This window comes from Mesoplodon mirus, assembly GCF_964341445.2.
Source record: "Mesoplodon mirus genome assembly, chromosome: 10".
In the NCBI taxonomy this organism is placed as follows: Eukaryota; Metazoa; Chordata; class Mammalia; order Artiodactyla; family Ziphiidae; genus Mesoplodon; species Mesoplodon mirus.
In genome coordinates this window covers 99,662,297-99,684,633 of record NC_138986.1, presented here as the reverse complement: position 1 = coordinate 99,684,633, position 22,337 = coordinate 99,662,297, and the positions used below count along the sequence as shown (strand labels likewise).

At 46.6% G+C, this 22,337-nt stretch overlaps 1 protein-coding gene across 1 annotated transcript in view; it reads right to left on the bottom strand.

Annotated features, from left to right (window-relative positions):
• Positions 1–4,352: 4,352 nt before the first annotated feature.
• LOC309811209 (uncharacterized protein) overlaps positions 4,353–22,337 on the bottom strand; it is a gene marked incomplete at both ends in the record, with an annotated part of 481,819 nt that continues 463,834 nt past the window's right edge. The window contains 2 exons of the mRNA XM_082633797.1: positions 4,353–4,360; positions 5,281–5,413. Coding sequence (XP_082489923.1) covers positions 4,353–4,360; positions 5,281–5,413 — 141 coding nt within the window. The remainder of the gene's footprint in view (positions 4,361–5,280; positions 5,414–22,337) is intronic.

Genomic DNA, 22,337 nt, shown 5'->3' with positions numbered 1-22,337 from the left:
CATTCGGATTCATTTCTTTTTCTTTCTCTTCTTTGGCAAATCCTTTCTATCTTTTAAGGTCTTTTTCTTGTCTCTCTACCATCCTGCCTTCCTGAACTTCTTTTTTTTCCATTTAAGTAACCTTTCAATCTCCTTCCCCAGTTTCCTCATAAACATTGAGAGTTTATTCCTCACACGTTAGACAGTGGTTTATGAATGGCCAGGCATAACGGACTCAGAATGAGTTGGCACCCCCGAGGTACCTGTCTTGCTGGGGAGCCACAGGTGAAGGGCTGGCTGCTGGACACATGTTTGCATGGAGTCAGGCTGAGTGGCCTCAGGGTGTTTGCCCTGCACTTGTGTGTGTTTCTCCCTAGTTGGTTTCCTTGTCCAGCCTCCTGTGACCTCCCTCCATCCAGCCCAGGGAATCCTTCTCATCACAGGGGTAGGATGTTTGTCTCGTTTTCCATCACATCCTTTCCCCAAAGTTTGGTTGTGAGTTGTTCCCATTCCAAAGACCTTTCCTCTTTGAAGAGAAAAGAGAAAATCTTTTCTCTCCTTTCCTCTCACTTCACTTCTGCTCTATTATCTCCTCCGTCCAGAATGGCCCACTGACTCACATGGGTGAAGATCCGAAGATGGCAAGAACTGCCAGCAATTCTGAGATAATAATACGGATGGATCAGGAAAACTTGAAAACCTTTATCCCGCCACATTAAAAAAAATTGCACTTCCAGTGTATTCAGAGTCTCAGTGTAGAAACACAAATGATAGAGAAATTGAATGACACTCAAGTTTTTCTTTCCTCCTTTCCTGATTTATTCTAATCCTCCATGCTAACATGATGAACTATTTGTTAGGTAAAGTTTCAGACATTTTCTACCGATGCACACTTTTCTTCTTTTCACATAAGAGTGTGAACTAGGTCACTTTCAACATGCTGTGATTCTGTGATTCACTGTCTCCCACCGAGTCATCCACTGATAAAGTCATCTGTTTCACGGAGAACTATTTCCAATAGCTAATAGCCAATGTCTGTGGAGTGCTTACTCTGTGTCGGTTTCTTGTAACTACTTTACAGATCATTTGTACAACGTACCCATGGACCAGGTACAATTATGACCCCCAAGTGACAGATAAGTGCAGATAAGTACAAATACATACAGAGGCCAAGTGACTTGCCCAAGACACTGGAGCAAATCAAAATCCATGCCTCTGTAATCATTTTGCTCTATTGCCTCTGTCTGGGAGGCTTGATGATTTGGCAACTAAAACCTTAAATAGCATGTTCCATTTTTATACCTGTGACACAAGCGTGGGGCTGTGATATGGGGTAACTAACCTGACTACTTTTGAAAACCCTTATGCACCTGGATGAAAGTAAGCCAGGGACTGCAAGCTATAGATTTAAGGTTTCCTACCAACTTTTAAAAATAGCTTCTTGAATGCAATTTACGTAGTGTCAAGTCTAGGATGTAGTCCAAATAGTAACAGAAAAATGGAGATATGTAGAAAAATACTTAAAGTTGACAAGTATTGGGAGTGTAGTATTTTGGGGGCCAGTGTGTAGACCACAGGAAAACTTGCTGTTTCCATCCCAAAGGGAAGAGCCCTACGTTGCAACTGCCAAGGTCCCTGGGGCAGCAAGTGTGCTCACTGCTTAGTAAAGAAGCATCCTCAGTTTGATAGAATCATATGGGAGCCTTACATTTGGTTAGCAGTTCTACATTCTTGATGTAATAATATTTTCAGGGTGTGGGAGGGTATCAAGCTCTGAAAATACCCTTGGAGAGATTTGCTTATTAAGTTTGGCTTTTTCAATCTCCCTACTACTTCTTGACTAAACACCAGGCGGTTTCCTTCACTTTTCAGAACCATGTTGTTTTTCCCTTGTCTAATGAACTTTGAAATACTTTTGGATGAGCTATTAAGTTTGGGAGAAAATAAACATCTCTTTAAAATAAGGAAGATAATAACAATGACAAGTAGAAAAAGCTCTAAAACAGAGAATATCCTCCATTCTAGCCAATGACTGGGAGTGGAAGGTGCGTGCTCGCTGTCCAGGACGTAGAAATAAAAGCTGAGGAGGCGCTGAGGCGTCTCCTGGATCTCTATGAGCCTCCATCATTTCTGAAGGGTAGGGTTGACAGATAAAATAGAGGCTGTTTAGTTAAATATGAATGTCAGAGAAACAACAAGTATATTTTTAAGATAAGTATGCCCCAAATAGTTCATAGGATCTACTTATACTAAAAATAATGACTTATTATTCATGTGAAGTTCAAGTTTAACTGGGTATCCTGTACTTTTATTTACTAAATCTGACAGCCCTACTGATGATCCACAATGGAGGCAGTTGAGGAGCGGTACATGCTGGCTCTCGGACAGTCAGAAATGGCTTCAGCAGATCCAGGTACAGTATGAAATTCTTTTTGGATGTAGCTCAGAAGCCATGGCCAGCCCTTGACTGCAAGTACTGCCTCGGGTTTTCCTGAGGTGGGGTAAACCTTCCTCTTAATGGCCTTTTGGTAACTCTGGAAGACCATATCCAAGGGGAGCCCCAAAGTCAGTTTCATCCTCACAACCATGTTTCCAATTCCTGGAATTGGCTGCATGTGACTCACAAGAGCTGAGGAGGTTTGTGGAAATTGGGAGTGTCATAGCTTGAACCCTTTGTAGGTAAAGTTTTGCTGTTGTGAGAGTTTTAACAGGAGCAATGTGAAAGACTCCAGGTCCCCAGGTAGATAGAAATAATCCTGTTCTACCTGTGTGTATGTGACAAGTCTCTAATAGTTCAGAGAGCAAGTATCTGGTCTTAGAAAGACTGATCCAAGCTTGGATGTTTCTGGTGACAAGGCAAGGTCCTGAGTTTCAAGTTCACCTTTTATGGTTGAGGAGACAATAAGGTGGTCAGAAGGGAAATCATGGAGGAGACCTTGGCTTCATCCATTGTGCAGGCTTGTATATGTGGTTCTATGTAGATTGTGTTTCAAAGGTGGAGCTTGTTTACAACTATGAACATTCTCCGATGTGCTTTTTGGACCTTCATTCCCAGAGCGAGAGCAGTGCCGAGGCTCTAGAAATGCCATGGATATTCTGAGCTGTCAGTGGCATTTCCCAGGTACTGTTGCCTTGTGCCGCTCCTTGAAATGTCCAAAGGGATTATCATCTGTCTTGTGGCGGGTCCTAGCATTGTGAAAGGAAGCTGCTGCACCTGGCTCAGAGGATTTCGGATGTGGTGGGAGGAGTAGTAGTACTACGACTATAAATTGTATCACAGCATATCTATTCCATCTTGAGAGTGGGGTTGGGGGGTTATGAAGGGGGGCTTTTATTGTACTTTTATACATTGTACCCTTGAAACTAATTCAATTTTTTAAAATTAATTAATTTATTTTGGGCTGCATTGGGTCTTTGTTGTTGCTAGCGGGCATTCTCTAGTTGCAGTGAGCCGGGGCTCCTCTTGGCTGTGGTGCACGGGCTTCTCATTGCAGTGGCTTGTCTTGTTGCGGAGCATGGGCTCTAGGCACGCAGGCTTCCGTAGTCGTGGCACGTGGGCTCGGTTGATGTGGCACACGGGCTCTAGAGCGCAGGCTCAGTAGTTGTGGCGCGCGGGCTTAGTTACTCCGTGGCACGTGGGATCTTCCCAGACCAGGGCTCGAACCCATGTCCCCTGCATTCGCAGGCATATTCTTAACTACTGCTCCACCAGGGAAGCCCAATAATTCAGTTTTTTATAAAGAGAAGATTCCTAATATTATTCCAAAATTTAAAAAATATATAGTTGGATAACACTATGAAAAATTAACTGATATATTCTTTTATTATTTCTCTTTGCTCCCTGGATCTTTTTCCCCATCCAGTCAGCTAGGCACTCTGAGTTCACTGCATTAGGAAGGTAAAGACTCAGCAGAAATGAGGGAGAAAAAAAGAAAATTCTCAGCTTTGGAATGTTCACAACGGAGGCCACAGTAAAACAGGTGAGAATTCTGTGAACAAAAAATAAATGTCGTCTCAAATGCAAAAAAGTATTCTCTGCACTGGGAGGCAGGAGAGGGAGGGAGGGAAGGACTGAAGGAGAGAGATCAGTGTGGCCAGGGACATGGAGACTGTGCTTGAGGACGATATGCCCAGGAAGAGAATCAGAATCTGGAGAAGATTCAGCCTGCACGTGATCATTGCCTCCAGCCAGCACCCTCATCTCAGACGTTGGGAAATTCAGAGAGAGAGTGGGAGTACGTCAGGAGGGCCACGCGCAGAGTCTGTGTGGCAGGGGTTATGGCCGTTCCCTATTTGTGAGGAGTCCCCAGCAATTTGCAGGCCTCTTCGGGAAAATTCTGGCGGACGTCTCTAGTGCTTATGTGAAAGCTTGTTCACAAACCTTGAAAGATACAGATGTAGCTGACAGATAGATGCATAGATAGAAAAATGTCATTAAATCAAAGCTCCAGGAAAGGTTTGGAAAATGCCCTTTATTGCATAGGACGCTTCTATTGTCATATGATGTTAGACTGAGTGCCGGTCCCTTCATCCTCCTTCAGACCACGGCATTCTGTCTGCTACTCTCCCGAGGGTCCTTTCTTCTCCCTGGAAGGGATAAAGCAAATGAGGTAGAACAGGAAGAGACAAGAAGCACTCCAAGCTCTGCTGGTCAGGGTTACCCTCCAGCATTGCCTTAATGCTCAGAGCCACACACACCACAGTGAGCTTGGCTCCAGATCAACTACCACGCCACGAAGGTTCTGGAACATTTCCATATCTTGGGGGACCTCATTTCCACGTGACTCTCTTTCCTATTCCCCTTTGTCACAGAAGGCTAGGTCCAGTGGTCAGGGTGAGATCTCGGCTCAGGCCCAAGGCTCTCAGACCTCAAAGTTCTGGTCCTGCAAGGGCCCCTGTCCTCTCTTGAGACCACTCCTGGCTCTCTCTGCCGAGAAGGAGCTGCTGGCAGTACGTCCTCTAAGAGTTGAGGTCCATCGTGCAGACCCTGAGAAAACTAGGAAAAGGCTCCACCTTCTTGTTTACGTCAACAGAGGTCAATGCCTTTGTTAGTGCTGGGTGTGTCCCATTTGATGCAACTGCAGAGCCATTAGGTCAACCAGCACATGTGTGCGGCCCCTTCCCTTAGACTCCTCTGGGCCCTCGTGACATAGGCTCAGAAGACTGCCAGCCTCAAGCCTTACCTCTTCCAAGGGACGGCCACACCGTCTTCCAGGATCTTCTGTCCCATGAATCTCAGTTGCTGTTTGGAACTCAAAGGAGAGAAAAGACCCTGCCTGCGGGGTCTCTTTGGGCTGGGGCCTTCCCCCGTGGGCTGCTCTCCCTCATTCTCCTTTTCTTCTTGCTTCTCTTCATCCTCCTCCTCCTCCTCCTCCTCCTCCTCCTCCTCCTCCTCCTCCTCAGGGGTGTTCTCTGATTCCACATTGCCCATCCACTGGGCCATGTTGAGATGAAAGACACGGCAGCTGAAGCCCTGCAGGACGCCGAACTTCACGTGCTGCTGGAGGATGTCCAAGGTGGGGAGGACCCGGCAGCAGGCCATGCACCTGAAGCCGGTCTCCATGGTCAGCATCCAGTCCGCTGTCTTGGCGCTGGGTCTCTCCTCGACGGCAGGTGGCCCTGATGGGCTGCCTAGCTCTGCTCTTTCCTCATACTCTTTCTCCTCCCCAGTGGGCTCACTGTCAGACAGGAGGCTTTCGGTGGACACATCAGAAGAGGGGTCAGTGGCTACTGCACACACATCCTCAGGAAGGGTCACTTCTTCTATCCTCAGCTGCTTTTCAGGCAACTCCAAGGGTTTCTTTGTCTTCCAGGAGACAGTGACACCCTTGTTCATTTGTACCTGCATGTAGTATATTTTCATGCCCCTTTCCTCTTTGTCTGGGTGCAGATAGTTCTTACAGGGTGAAGAGGGTGAGGAGGAGACACAGTGTGATGGGGAAGCGGTCTCTCCTTCTTCCTGATCCTGGGCTAGGGGTGGTCTAGGCTGGGCAGTGTCTCGATGAAATCTCCGGATTCCTGAAAAAGGAAATGAAAATCATAATAACATGCATGGGCCATGCCGGAAGCTGAGGGAGCAGGTGTGGTAGACGAGAGAGGGACATTGGCACGACATAGCTATGTCGTGAGCTTGGTGTCTGTTGGCCGTAGGACGGAGTGGTGTATCGGGTGTCATCTGTGGGCTTTTCATGTGCGTGGGGGGGATACTGGAGCGGTGTCTGTATACAGGGGTGTGGAGTATGGTGGTGAGGGCTGTAGTATGTGAGGGATGCGGCTGGATGCGTGTACGACGAGGAGTGTGAGTTTGGGAATATCGGTGGTGCATTCCTTGTGGAATGGGGCTGTGGTGCAGGAGAGTACTGTGGAGCACGTGCTTGGGGTTGATGTGCACTGAGAAGGGCTGTGCCTGGAGGGCGCGTGTATGTGTGAGCTGTGTGCACCTGAGCTGGATGGTCCTGCTCTCAGGCTGGAGGTGTATGATGCAGAACTCTGTCCTTCTCTGGAAGCAAAGGCAAAGACAAAGCCTACATTTTCCTCTGAAGATGCTTAATCTGGTCCCTCTTCCCTCCACCTCAAGCCCAGACCTTTCCGGCCCCTGCTCCTTGACTTCCCCACCATGGTAGTAGCAGTATTCACACACACACCCCCAGACTCAGCTGGCATCCACGCCCTCGGAACAGCTCAGCCATCCTGCCCAGGCTCCTCCACAGAGCCCTCATCACCTCTGATGACCCTGGGTTTCCTCTCAGCCTCCCTGGGATCTGTGTGCCTCCTGCCTCACAGCCAAGCACCCCCTCACCTGAGGAGCCCCGCGCCCTTACCAGCGTAGCTGAGCTTGTGCAGAGTAGAAGTACAGAAGAAGTATTTAGAGGCAGAGGAGACCTCCCCTGCCCCTGGGCTGCAGCCTTGGGCCACCACAGTGGATCCAAGCCGAGGGGGATCCTCTTGTGACTTCGAGAGTCCTGAGGGAGGAATGAAAGGCTCAGGGTGGGTTCATCAGTCCTCTGTCCACAAATATTTACTGAGTGTGTGACACCTGTCAGGTGCAGTGAATACACACAGTTGAGAGTGTGGTTCCCAGTCGATCCTCCAGGATTTAATTCCAATCATTACTTATTCTCTCACTGTCTAGTTGGTAATGTAGGCCTCGGTGGTGACTGTGAGTGTGTGGGAAGAGTGAGTGATGTGTATCAGTTAAGTCTGTGGTAAGTGTGGGGTTGGCATGGGGAGCACAGTGCAGACGTGTCTATCTGTGTCTGTGGCCTTTGTGTGCATGGTTTCTGTTCACAAGTCAGGAATTCTGGGACATGTAACTTTTCCTCATTACATGGTGTGGCTTGTATTTATGGTGCGTGTTCATTCATTCATTCACCAAGATTCAGTAAGCAGCTACTCCTGTGTATCCGGCACTCTTCCATTGTTGTAGTCTTTGGTAACGCTGCACATTCTACTAGGGGAAGACACACACTAAACAAAACTACAATAAATATATAATACATCAGCTGGTGGTAAGTATATAAGGGTTGCCAGACTTAGCGAACAAGAATACAAGGCACCCAGTTAAATTTCAGTTTCAGATAAACCCAGAATAATTTTTTAGTGTAAGTATTCCCATGCAGTATTTGGCCTGACTTAGTTTTAGTGTAAGTAGGGCCCATACAATATGTGGGACATACGGATACTGAAAACTTACTTGTTGTTTATCTGGAATTCAAATTGAACTGGATAGCCCATATTTTCTCTGGCAATCCTGACATGGGTTACTGAGACTGTGGTTTACTGTGGTTTGTACAAAGCGGGTCTGGCATTACTCAAGAATGTGTTATAAGTGTGGTGTGTATGACACGTGACTGGTTCTTATAGAGGTATTTAGAGATGGCTGAAGTTAGCTGTGTTTGTGCAAGAGTTGAGGAGATACATGTATATATAGTGTGTGTGTGTGTGTGTCCTATATATATAGTGTGTGTGTCTATATACATATCTCATCTCCAGCGTTTGGTGTTGGAGGAGAGGATTGTGATACAGGTGGGTTGTATGAGAACGTAGTATAGGAGGGATGCGTGTATATACCTCCATGTGCTGTGTGTGGTTTAGTAAGGAAGTTATATGTGGGGTGTGTGATATTTTTGCTGTATCAGAGTGTACATGGGTGTATGAGTTACTGTCTCATAAAACACCCCTAACAAGAATTCTGTATACACTCTTACGTACACCGAGTGTCAGCCAGGTCCAGGCAGGGTGACAAGAACTTTACCACGCAGACTTTATATCTGGTAAGCACTCTAACCCCATTCATCTCGCTCTTCTCTGCACTACCACACACACACACACACACACACACACACACACACACACACTCACACACCCACACAAACACAGGAACATAGAGCAAAATATTCTGAATGGTCAGGGGCAGTCATTGCCTTCCCCAGCCTGTCCCAGCCACTGCCTGGAAATCTGCCTGCTGTCTAGAGCTCCATTCCCAGGGCCCATCCTACAGTCTCCAGGGCCCTGGGCCTGGTAGGAGCTACTGGGCTCTAATCTGGGGCAGAGGCCTCTAGCTGGAGCTCTGGGGTGATCACCCCTCTCCCAGGGCAGACTACTCGCCTACATTTAATGCACGCAGGCACCACGTGGCCCGTGGCTCTCAGAGCTCCCCGCAGGACCATGAGGACATTTCTCACCCCCGCTCACGCGGTCTCAGTCTCTGGAAAACCCTTCCCTTCCCTTGATCTCCTTTGGGAAATTCTTCCTGTTGAAGGAATAAATCCTCCTTGCTTTCAATATGACACCATCCCTAGACAAACAATCTTCTTTCAAAGTGCATTCCACTTGTCAAGATATTTTTCAACAGGGCCTTCAACTCATGGGGCTTCTCTTTCCACTTTGGTAAAAGAGGCCAAGCAACTCATGGGTCTCTCTCAGCATCCTTGCATCCTTCACATCCCCCACCTCATGACCCCAGGGAAAGATCCAAGAGAATAAGAGAGAAATCGGGGACTGAGAAAAGCTGCACCTCTAGGTCTGTGCAAGCAGGATGCAGCCTGCTATGAGTCCGACAAAGCTCCAGGCCCGGCTGCCCCAGGAGAGAGTCCTCAGACCAGCGGAGCTGACCTCCCATCTCCCAGGGGGCATCTGGCCATTCTGTGCCGTCTCACACCACAGGGACCCTCCAGATAGATACGGCAGCATCAGTGAGACAAGGTCTCTCGCTCCATGCTTCACAAGTGACACGTTCTCAGTCCCCCGCTTCCTAGAGAAGGTTCAGTTTGGCAGAAACCCATGTGCCCCAGACAAGTTGCCCACCACATACCTCCTCCGTTCTCGGCAGTTTCCTGGGACTCTTCATTTTCCAGATGTTTCCTCTTTTGTCGCCGTTCCATCGTACCAACTAGAAGTCTCCCTTAGAAGATGCCTCAAGAGATGTCCAACTCCTCCTCTTCCCTACAGGTTGGCCCTTCTTGGCTCTTGGGCAATCCGTTGAAATGATTCAATACAAATAAAAATGGTCAAGTCTCCTAAATGGCTGAAAAACTTGTACCACTTAGTGAACCAGCAGTACTGCCTAGTGCTCACCAGGGCTGTTATGTTTGCAAGGTTGCCAGGCACACAGTGGAATTCTGTGACCTCAGTGATGACATCAGAGCATTCGGTGGACCTAGGTTGAGCACAGTGTCTGCAGTAGCACAGGCCCCATTTTCAAGAACAATTCCTTTTTCCCAGCCGAAGCTTTCCCGTGAAAGGGAAAGGTTCATACCATATCTATTATAAATTGTATCATACCATGTCTATTATAAAATTCACATTTTGATTGGAGATCTTTTAATGTCTTTTCTAGAGAGATTTAATATGAATATTTTAAATGGTCTCCAGTTTCCCTGTGGATTATTGACATTTTAAACTCTGCACTTCAATTTTCCCTCAATACGTGTAATTTTGTCACGGCTCTTTCTGTACTTAAAGATGAGGAACTATATAATTGATTTCTTCATTTTTTCCCCATCTCTTTCCAAGGTACTGCATTTGATTGTGTCTTGCGACTGAGTGAAAAATGCTAGTCCTTGAGTCAGGACTTTGGGCCCTTTAGCAAGTAACTCAACCTATCTGGGCTTCAGCTTCTGTATGTGCGATCAAGAGGCTTGGACTAGCTGACTTTTCAAATGCTGTGTTTCTTTGATTCACTCTCACTTACTGATCTGCTCCTTAAGAAGAGGGTCTGTTCTCATAAAGTAACAACAGTCTTTTCCTAACCTTGGGTTGGGCGGAGTTTATCTGTTCGTACTCAGTTTGTTAGTTATATTGCCTTCTACGTATGCTTAGCTCTAAATAATTTATATGGCTCTTGTGACAATTTTTAGATCTTCTTTTTTTCTTATTTTTCTTTTACAGATTCTAATTTGTTATCGCCAGTGTAGAGGAGCCTGATTGACTTTTAAAATTTATTGATCTTGTATGTGTGTGCCTTGTTGAACCGTCTTATTAGTTCCTGCTAGTTTATCTGTGGGTTATTTTGGGTCTCCTAGATAAATGAGCATATTAAATGTAAATAATGTGTTCTTTGGATAAAGTTTATTTTCTTGCATCTCTCTATATAGAAGCAATATGTTGAATTGATTTAAATATTTAAATACTTACATACCTGTTATCACAATCTAACATTCTTTATCTTATTTTCTTGCAATCAATATTATGTTTTCAAGATTTATCCACGTGAATCCATATAGATCTAGGTCTTTGATTTTTGACTGTTTGATATTATTTGATCACATGCATATAGCATCATTTATTTTCCATTCAAGCATTATTGGACAATTGGATTGTTTCCCTCCCTTCTCTAGAACAAACAACATTTCCTAGAATATCCCTGAAGATGTCTGATAGTCGAGAAGGGTCAGGCTGCCCGAAGGATTGCTACTTGCTTTTAGCCACCTTCCAACAGGCCGTCTCCAGCCAGCAATTTGAAGCACAGCTGAAATGAGAACTGCCCCAAATGTGAAGATCTTAGGAGCTTCCTAGAAGGTGGGAGGTTAATGATAGGCATCCTGCTGGGATCCCAGGGGAGTCTGAGCTGGCCGGAAGCTCATCTTCCTCCTCCACCTCTCAAGAGAAATGTGGAGGAAAGAAGACTTCAAAAACTGTGAGCAGGCAGAGGGAGAGATATTGGGGGCCGAAGCTGTAACTGAGGTCTTGGAGTGGGCTGTGAGCACGCAGAGCCTCTAGAGAGCCAGGCTCAGCCTTCTGAGAACTTCTCCCCTAAGGCTGCTCATAATTCACGTGATACCAGCCATATAGAGCCGACTTGGCCCACACTGTCACAGAAAGCCTTATCAGAATCTCTTCTTCTTCATACACTCTTGTGTCTGTTACTTGGTTATTGCCTTTGGTACTCCACTGATGTGAACCACAGTCGCCAGGGGATGGAGGACACTAGTGACCCATCTTGCTCTGTGGCCTCCGTCCACAGCTTGAGGGTAAGGGAAGAGGCCAAATGAAGGTCAAGAAGGAAAGATGGAGTTTGAAGAGAAGACCTGAGTTAAGGGTGTCTTCTCAAGTCTTGATGACTGAAATGTAGCTCCAGTACCTGAAGTCCTGCTTGTTCTCAAGGCTGACCACGGGGCTGGGTGCACTCAGTGAAGGAACCGTATACACTTAGTATTTCCTTGCTTGCTCACACTTGCCCTCCTCTGATACACCCTCTGCAAGACTGATCTTCCCCTGAAACAACTTTCTACCTGCCACTGTCATCTCATGAACATTTGCTTCCCCTTCCTAGTGTCCCCCTAGAATGCCATTGCAGCCAATTCATAATTTGATAATCATGCTGCTTAGCATATTCTCAGCAACTTCTGATAAATTTTATTCACTTTATTCCATAGTCTTCACCCATCAATAATCTTCCTTAACTTCCTAGCTGCAGGTTAACCCATTCGGATTCATTTCTTTTTCTTTCTCTTCTTTGGCAAATCCTTTCTATCTTTTAAGGTCTTTTTCTTGTCTCTCTACCATCCTGCCTTCCTGAACTTCTTTTTTTTCCATTTAAGTAACCTTTCAATCTCCTTCCCCAGTTTCCTCATAAACATTGAGAGTTTATTCCTCACACGTTAGACAGTGGTTTATGAATGGCCAGGCATAACGGACTCAGAATGAGTTGGCACCCCCGAGGTACCTGTCTTGCTGGGGAGCCACAGGTGAAGGGCTGGCTGCTGGACACATGTTTGCATGGAGTCAGGCTGAGTGGCCTCAGGGTGTTTGCCCTGCACTTGTGTGTGTTTCTCCCTAGTTGGTTTCCTTGTCCAGCCTCCTGTGACCTCCCTCCATCCAGCCCAGGGAATCCTTCTCATCACAGGGGTAGGATGTTTGTCTCGTTTTCCATCACATCCTTTCCCCAAAGTTTGGTTGTGAGTTGTTCCCATTCCAAAGACCTTTCCTCTTTGAAGAGAAAAGAGAAAATCTTTTCTCTCCTTTCCTCTCACTTCACTTCTGCTCTATTATCTCCTCCGTCCAGAATGGCCCACTGACTCACATGGGTGAAGATCCGAAGATGGCAAGAACTGCCAGCAATTCTGAGATAATAATACGGATGGATCAGGAAAACTTGAAAACCTTTATCCCGCCACATTAAAAAAAATTGCACTTCCAGTGTATTCAGAGTCTCAGTGTAGAAACACAAATGATAGAGAAATTGAATGACACTCAAGTTTTTCTTTCCTCCTTTCCTGATTTATTCTAATCCTCCATGCTAACATGATGAACTATTTGTTAGGTAAAGTTTCAGACATTTTCTACCCATGCACACTTTTCTTCTTTTCACATAAGAGTGTGAACTAGGTCACTTTCAACATGCTGTGATTCTGTGATTCACTGTCTCCCACCGAGTCATCCACTGATAAAGTCATCTGTTTCACGGAGAACTATTTCCAATAGCTAATAGCCAATGTCTGTGGAGTGCTTACTCTGTGTCGGTTTCTTGTAACTACTTTACAGATCATTTGTACAACGTACCCATGGACCAGGTACAATTATGACCCCCAAGTGACAGATAAGTGCAGATAAGTACAAATACATACAGAGGCCAAGTGACTTGCCCAAGACACTGGAGCAAATCAAAATCCATGCCTCTGTAATCATTTTGCTCTATTGCCTCTGTCTGGGAGGCTTGATGATTTGGCAACTAAAACCTTAAATAGCATGTTCCATTTTTATACCTGTGACACAAGCGTGGGGCTGTGATATGGGGTAACTAACCTGACTACTTTTGAAAACCCTTATGCACCTGGATGAAAGTAAGCCAGGGACTGCAAGCTATAGATTTAAGGTTTCCTACCAACTTTTAAAAATAGCTTCTTGAATGCAATTTACGTAGTGTCAAGTCTAGGATGTAGTCCAAATAGTAACAGAAAAATGGAGATATGTAGAAAAATACTTAAAGTTGACAAGTATTGGGAGTGTAGTATTTTGGGGGCCAGTGTGTAGACCACAGGAAAACTTGCTGTTTCCATCCCAAAGGGAAGAGCCCTACGTTGCAACTGCCAAGGTCCCTGGGGCAGCAAGTGTGCTCACTGCTTAGTAAAGAAGCATCCTCAGTTTGATAGAATCATATGGGAGCCTTACATTTGGTTAGCAGTTCTACATTCTTGATGTAATAATATTTTCAGGGTGTGGGAGGGTATCAAGCTCTGAAAATACCCTTGGAGAGATTTGCTTATTAAGTTTGGCTTTTTCAATCTCCCTACTACTTCTTGACTAAACACCAGGCGGTTTCCTTCACTTTTCAGAACCATGTTGTTTTTCCCTTGTCTAATGAACTTTGAAATACTTTTGGATGAGCTATTAAGTTTGGGAGAAAATAAACATCTCTTTAAAATAAGGAAGATAATAACAATGACAAGTAGAAAAAGCTCTAAAACAGAGAATATCCTCCATTCTAGCCAATGACTGGGAGTGGAAGGTGCGTGCTCGCTGTCCAGGACGTAGAAATAAAAGCTGAGGAGGCGCTGAGGCGTCTCCTGGATCTCTATGAGCCTCCATCATTTCTGAAGGGTAGGGTTGACAGATAAAATAGAGGCTGTTTAGTTAAATATGAATGTCAGAGAAACAACAAGTATATTTTTAAGATAAGTATGCCCCAAATAGTTCATAGGATCTACTTATACTAAAAATAATGACTTATTATTCATGTGAAGTTCAAGTTTAACTGGGTATCCTGTACTTTTATTTACTAAATCTGACAGCCCTACTGATGATCCACAATGGAGGCAGTTGAGGAGCGGTACATGCTGGCTCTCGGACAGTCAGAAATGGCTTCAGCAGATCCAGGTACAGTATGAAATTCTTTTTGGATGTAGCTCAGAAGCCATGGCCAGCCCTTGACTGCAAGTACTGCCTCGGGTTTTCCTGAGGTGGGGTAAACCTTCCTCTTAATGGCCTTTTGGTAACTCTGGAAGACCATATCCAAGGGGAGCCCCAAAGTCAGTTTCATCCTCACAACCATGTTTCCAATTCCTGGAATTGGCTGCATGTGACTCACAAGAGCTGAGGAGGTTTGTGGAAATTGGGAGTGTCATAGCTTGAACCCTTTGTAGGTAAAGTTTTGCTGTTGTGAGAGTTTTAACAGGAGCAATGTGAAAGACTCCAGGTCCCCAGGTAGATAGAAATAATCCTGTTCTACCTGTGTGTATGTGACAAGTCTCTAATAGTTCAGAGAGCAAGTATCTGGTCTTAGAAAGACTGATCCAAGCTTGGATGTTTCTGGTGACAAGGCAAGGTCCTGAGTTTCAAGTTCACCTTTTATGGTTGAGGAGACAATAAGGTGGTCAGAAGGGAAATCATGGAGGAGACCTTGGCTTCATCCATTGTGCAGGCTTGTATATGTGGTTCTATGTAGATTGTGTTTCAAAGGTGGAGCTTGTTTACAACTATGAACATTCTCCGATGTGCTTTTTGGACCTTCATTCCCAGAGCGAGAGCAGTGCCGAGGCTCTAGAAATGCCATGGATATTCTGAGCTGTCAGTGGCATTTCCCAGGTACTGTTGCCTTGTGCCGCTCCTTGAAATGTCCAAAGGGATTATCATCTGTCTTGTGGCGGGTCCTAGCATTGTGAAAGGAAGCTGCTGCACCTGGCTCAGAGGATTTCGGATGTGGTGGGAGGAGTAGTAGTACTACGACTATAAATTGTATCACAGCATATCTATTCCATCTTGAGAGTGGGGTTGGGGGGTTATGAAGGGGGGCTTTTATTGTACTTTTATACATTGTACCCTTGAAACTAATTCAATTTTTTAAAATTAATTAATTTATTTTGGGCTGCATTGGGTCTTTGTTGTTGCTAGCGGGCATTCTCTAGTTGCAGTGAGCCGGGGCTCCTCTTGGCTGTGGTGCACGGGCTTCTCATTGCAGTGGCTTGTCTTGTTGCGGAGCATGGGCTCTAGGCACGCAGGCTTCCGTAGTCGTGGCACGTGGGCTCGGTTGATGTGGCACACGGGCTCTAGAGCGCAGGCTCAGTAGTTGTGGCGCGCGGGCTTAGTTACTCCGTGGCACGTGGGATCTTCCCAGACCAGGGCTCGAACCCATGTCCCCTGCATTCGCAGGCATATTCTTAACTACTGCTCCACCAGGGAAGCCCAATAATTCAGTTTTTTATAAAGAGAAGATTCCTAATATTATTCCAAAATTTAAAAAATATATAGTTGGATAACACTATGAAAAATTAACTGATATATTCTTTTATTATTTCTCTTTGCTCCCTGGATCTTTTTCCCCATCCAGTCAGCTAGGCACTCTGAGTTCACTGCATTAGGAAGGTAAAGACTCAGCAGAAATGAGGGAGAAAAAAAGAAAATTCTCAGCTTTGGAATGTTCACAACGGAGGCCACAGTAAAACAGGTGAGAATTCTGTGAACAAAAAATAAATGTCGTCTCAAATGCAAAAAAGTATTCTCTGCACTGGGAGGCAGGAGAGGGAGGGAGGGAAGGACTGAAGGAGAGAGATCAGTGTGGCCAGGGACATGGAGACTGTGCTTGAGGACGATATGCCCAGGAAGAGAATCAGAATCTGGAGAAGATTCAGCCTGCACGTGATCATTGCCTCCAGCCAGCACCCTCATCTCAGACGTTGGGAAATTCAGAGAGAGAGTGGGAGTACGTCAGGAGGGCCACGCGCAGAGTCTGTGTGGCAGGGGTTATGGCCGTTCCCTATTTGTGAGGAGTCCCCAGCAATTTGCAGGCCTCTTCGGGAAAATTCTGGCGGACGTCTCTAGTGCTTATGTGAAAGCTTGTTCACAAACCTTGAAAGATACAGATGTAGCTGACAGATAGATGCATAGATAGAAAAATGTCATTAAATCAAAGCTCCAGGAAAGGTTTGGAAAATGCCCTTTATTGCATAGGACGCTTCTATTGTCATATGATGTTAGACTGAGTGCCGGTCCCTTCATCCTCCTTCAGACCACGGCATTCTGTCTGCTACTCTCCCGAGGGTCCTTTCTTCTCCCTGGAAGGGATAAAGCAAATGAGGTAGAACAGGAAGAGACAAGAAGCACTCCAAGCTCTGCTGGTCAGGGTTACCCTCCAGCATTGCCTTAATGCTCAGAGCCACACACACCACAGTGAGCTTGGCTCCAGATCAACTACCACGCCACGAAGGTTCTGGAACATTTCCATATCTTGGGGGACCTCATTTCCACGTGACTCTCTTTCCTATTCCCCTTTGTCACAGAAGGCTAGGTCCAGTGGTCAGGGTGAGATCTCGGCTCAGGCCCAAGGCTCTCAGACCTCAAAGTTCTGGTCCTGCAAGGGCCCCTGTCCTCTCTTGAGACCACTCCTGGCTCTCTCTGCCGAGAAGGAGCTGCTGGCAGTACGTCCTCTAAGAGTTGAGGTCCATCGTGCAGACCCTGAGAAAACTAGGAAAAGGCTCCACCTTCTTGTTTACGTCAACAGAGGTCAATGCCTTTGTTAGTGCTGGGTGTGTCCCATTTGATGCAACTGCAGAGCCATTAGGTAAACCAGCACATGTGTGCGGCCCCTTCCCTTAGACTCCTCTGGGCCCTCGTGACATAGGCTCAGAAGACTGCCAGCCTCAAGCCTTACCTCTTCCAAGGGACGGCCACACCGTCTTCCAGGATCTTCTGTCCCATGAATCTCAGTTGCTGTTTGGAACTCAAAGGAGAGAAAAGACCCTGCCTGCGGGGTCTCTTTGGGCTGGGGCCTTCCCCCGTGGGCTGCTCTCCCTCATTCTCCTTTTCTTCTTGCTTCTCTTCATCCTCCTCCTCCTCCTCCTCCTCCTCCTCCTCCTCCTCCTCAGGGGTGTTCTCTGATTCCACATTGCCCATCCACTGGGCCATGTTGAGATGAAAGACACGGCAGCTGAAGCCCTGCAGGACGCCGAACTTCACGTGCTGCTGGAGGATGTCCAAGGTGGGGAGGACCCGGCAGCAGGCCATGCACCTGAAGCCGGTCTCCATGGTCAGCATCCAGTCCGCTGTCTTGGCGCTGGGTCTCTCCTCGACGGCAGGTGGCCCTGATGGGCTGCCTAGCTCTGCTCTTTCCTCATACTCTTTCTCCTCCCCAGTGGGCTCACTGTCAGACAGGAGGCTTTCGGTGGACACATCAGAAGAGGGGTCAGTGGCTACTGCACACACATCCTCAGGAAGGGTCACTTCTTCTATCCTCAGCTGCTTTTCAGGCAACTCCAAGGGTTTCTTTGTCTTCCAGGAGACAGTGACACCCTTGTTCATTTGTACCTGCATGTAGTATATTTTCATGCCCCTTTCCTCTTTGTCTGGGTGCAGATAGTTCTTACAGGGTGAAGAGGGTGAGGAGGAGACACAGTGTGATGGGGAAGCGGTCTCTCCTTCTTCCTGATCCTGGGCTAGGGGTGGTCTAGGCTGGGCAGTGTCTCGATGAAATCTCCGGATTCCTGAAAAAGGAAATGAAAATCATAATAACATGCATGGGCCATGCCGGAAGCTGAGGGAGCAGGTGTGGTAGACGAGAGAGGGACATTGGCACGACATAGCTATGTCGTGAGCTTGGTGTCTGTTGGCCGTAGGACGGAGTGGTGTATCGGGTGTCATCTGTGGGCTTTTCATGTGCGTGGGGGGGATACTGGAGCGGTGTCTGTATACAGGGGTGTGGAGTATGGTGGTGAGGGCTGTAGTATGTGAGGGATGCGGCTGGATGCGTGTACGACGAGGAGTGTGAGTTTGGGAATATCGGTGGTGCATTCCTTGTGGAATGGGGCTGTGGTGCAGGAGAGTACTGTGGAGCACGTGCTTGGGGTTGATGTGCACTGAGAAGGGCTGTGCCTGGAGGGCGCGTGTATGTGTGAGCTGTGTGCACCTGAGCTGGATGGTCCTGCTCTCAGGCTGGAGGTGTATGATGCAGAACTCTGTCCTTCTCTGGAAGCAAAGGCAAAGACAAAGCCTACATTTTCCTCTGAAGATGCTTAATCTGGTCCCTCTTCCCTCCACCTCAAGCCCAGACCTTTCCGGCCCCTGCTCCTTGACTTCCCCACCATGGTAGTAGCAGTATTCACACACACACCCCCAGACTCAGCTGGCATCCACGCCCTCGGAACAGCTCAGCCATCCTGCCCAGGCTCCTCCACAGAGCCCTCATCACCTCTGATGACCCTGGGTTTCCTCTCAGCCTCCCTGGGATCTGTGTGCCTCCTGCCTCACAGCCAAGCACCCCCTCACCTGAGGAGCCCCGCGCCCTTACCAGCGTAGCTGAGCTTGTGCAGAGTAGAAGTACAGAAGAAGTATTTAGAGGCAGAGGAGACCTCCCCTGCCCCTGGGCTGCAGCCTTGGGCCACCACAGTGGATCCAAGCCGAGGGGGATCCTCTTGTGACTTCGAGAGTCCTGAGGGAGGAATGAAAGGCTCAGGGTGGGTTCATCAGTCCTCTGTCCACAAATATTTACTGAGTGTGTGACACGTGTCAGGTGCAGTGAATACACACAGTTGAGAGTGTGGTTCCCAGTCGATCCTCCAGGATTTAATTCCAATCATTACTTATTCTCTCACTGTCTAGTTGGTAATGTAGGCCTCGGTGGTGACTGTGAGTGTGTGGGAAGAGTGAGTGATGTGTATCAGTTAAGTCTGTGGTAAGTGTGGGGTTGGCATGGGGAGCACAGTGCAGACGTGTCTATCTGTGTCTGTGGCCTTTGTGTGCATGGTTTCTGTTCACAAGTCAGGAATTCTGGGACATGTAACTTTTCCTCATTACATGGTGTGGCTTGTATTTATGGTGCGTGTTCATTCATTCATTCACCAAGATTCAGTAAGCAGCTACTCCTGTGTATCCGGCACTCTTCCATGGTTGTAGTCTTTGGTAACGCTGCACATTCTACTAGGGGAAGACACACACTAAACAAAACTACAATAAATATATAATACATCAGCTGGTGGTAAGTATATAAGGGTTGCCAGACTTAGCGAACAAGAATACAAGGCACCCAGTTAAATTTCAGTTTCAGATAAACCCAGAATAATTTTTTAGTGTAAGTATTCCCATGCAGTATTTGGCCTGACTTAGTTTTAGTGTAAGTAGGGCCCATACAATATGTGGGACATACGGATACTGAAAACTTACTTGTTGTTTATCTGGAATTCAAATTGAACTGGATAGCCCATATTTTCTCTGGCAATCCTGACATGGGTTACTGAGACTGTGGTTTACTGTGGTTTGTACAAAGCGGGTCTGGCATTACTCAAGAATGTGTTATAAGTGTGGTGTGTATGACACGTGACTGGTTCTTATAGAGGTATTTAGAGATGGCTGAAGTTAGCTGTGTTTGTGCAAGAGTTGAGGAGATACATGTATATATAGTGTGTGTGTGTGTGTGTCCTATATATATAGTGTGTGTGTCTATATACATATCTCATCTCCAGCGTTTGGTGTTGGAGGAGAGGATTGTGATACAGGTGGGTTGTATGAGAACGTAGTATAGGAGGGATGCGTGTATATACCTCCATGTGCTGTGTGTGGTTTAGTAAGGAAGTTATATGTGGGGTGTGTGATATTTTTGCTGTATCAGAGTGTACATGGGTGTATGAGTTACTGTCTCATAAAACACCCCTAACAAGAATTCTGTATACACTCTTACGTACACCGAGTGTCAGCCAGGTCCAGGCAGGGTGACAAGAACTTTACCACGCAGACTTTATATCTGGTAAGCACTCTAACCCCATTCATCTCGCTCTTCTCTGCACTACCACACACACACACACACACACACACACACACACACACACACTCACACACCCACACACACACAGGAACATAGAGCAAAATATTCTGAATGGTCAGGGGCAGTCATTGCCTTCCCCAGCCTGTCCCAGCCACTGCCTGGAAATCTGCCTGCTGTCTAGAGCTCCATTCCCAGGGCCCATCCTACAGTCTCCAGGGCCCTGGGCCTGGTAGGAGCTACTGGGCTCTAATCTGGGGCAGAGGCCTCTAGCTGGAGCTCTGGGGTGATCACCCCTCTCCCAGGGCAGACTACTCGCCTACATTTAATGCACGCAGGCACCACGTGGCCCGTGGCTCTCAGAGCTCCCCGCAGGACCATGAGGACATTTCTCACCCCCGCTCACGCGGTCTCAGTCTCTGGAAAACCCTTCCCTTCCCTTGATCTCCTTTGGGAAATTCTTCCTGTTGAAGGAATAAATCCTCCTTGCTTTCAATATGACACCATCCCTAGACAAACAATCTTCTTTCAAAGTGCATTCCACTTGTCAAGATATTTTTCAACAGGGCCTTCAACTCATGGGGCTTCTCTTTCCACTTTGGTAAAAGAGGCCAAGCAACTCATGGGTCTCTCTCAGCATCCTTGCATCCTTCACATCCCCCACCTCATGACCCCAGGGAAAGATCCAAGAGAATAAGAGAGAAATCGGGGACTGAGAAAAGCTGCACCTCTAGGTCTGTGCAAGCAGGATGCAGCCTGCTATGAGTCCGACAAAGCTCCAGGCCCGGCTGCCCCAGGAGAGAGTCCTCAGACCAGCGGAGCTGACCTCCCATCTCCCAGGGGGCATCTGGCCATTCTGTGCCGTCTCACACCACAGGGACCCTCCAGATAGATACGGCAGCATCAGTGAGACAAGGTCTCTCGCTCCATGCTTCACAAGTGACACGTTCTCAGTCCCCCGCTTCCTAGAGAAGGTTCAGTTTGGCAGAAACCCATGTGCCCCAGACAAGTTGCCCACCACATACCTCCTCCGTTCTCGGCAGTTTCCTGGGACTCTTCATTTTCCAGATGTTTCCTCTTTTGTCGCCGTTCCATCGTACCAACTAGAAGTCTCCCTTAGAAGATGCCTCAAGAGATGTCCAACTCCTCCTCTTCCCTACAGGTTGGCCCTTCTTGGCTCTTGGGCAATCCGTTGAAATGATTCAATACAAATAAAAATGGTCAAGTCTCCTAAATGGCTGAAAAACTTGTACCACTTAGTGAACCAGCAGTACTGCCTAGTGCTCACCAGGGCTGTTATGTTTGCAAGGTTGCCAGGCACACAGTGGAATTCTGTGACCTCAGTGATGACATCAGAGCATTCGGTGGACCTAGGTTGAGCACAGTGTCTGCAGTAGCACAGGCCCCATTTTCAAGAACAATTCCTTTTTCCCAGCCGAAGCTTTCCCGTGAAAGGGAAAGGTTCATACCATATCTATTATAAATTGTATCATACCATGTCTATTATAAAATTCACATTTTGATTGGAGATCTTTTAAAGTCTTTTCTAGAGAGATTTAATATGAATATTTTAAATGGTCTCCAGTTTCCCTGTGGATTATTGACATTTTAAACTCTGCACTTCAATTTTCCCTCAATACGTGTAATTTTGTCACGGCTCTTTCTGTACTTAAAGATGAGGAACTATATAATTGATTTCTTCATTTTTTCCCCATCTCTTTCCAAGGTACTGCATTTGATTGTGTCTTGCGACTGAGTGAAAAATGCTAGTCCTTGAGTCAGGACTTTGGGCCCTTTAGCAAGTAACTCAACCTATCTGGGCTTCAGCTTCTGTATGTGCGATCAAGAGGCTTGGACTAGCTGACTTTTCAAATGCTGTGTTTCTTTGATTCACTCTCACTTACTGATCTGCTCCTTAAGAAGAGGGTCTGTTCTCATAAAGTAACAACAGTCTTTTCCTAACCTTGGGTTGGGCGGAGTTTATCTGTTCGTACTCAGTTTGTTAGTTATATTGCCTTCTACGTATGCTTAGCTCTGAATAATTTATATGGCTCTTGTGACAATTTTTAGATCTTCTTTTTTTCTTATTTTTCTTTTACAGATTCTAATTTGTTATCGCCAGTGTAGAGGAGCCTGATTGACTTTTAAAATTTATTGATCTTGTATGTGTGTG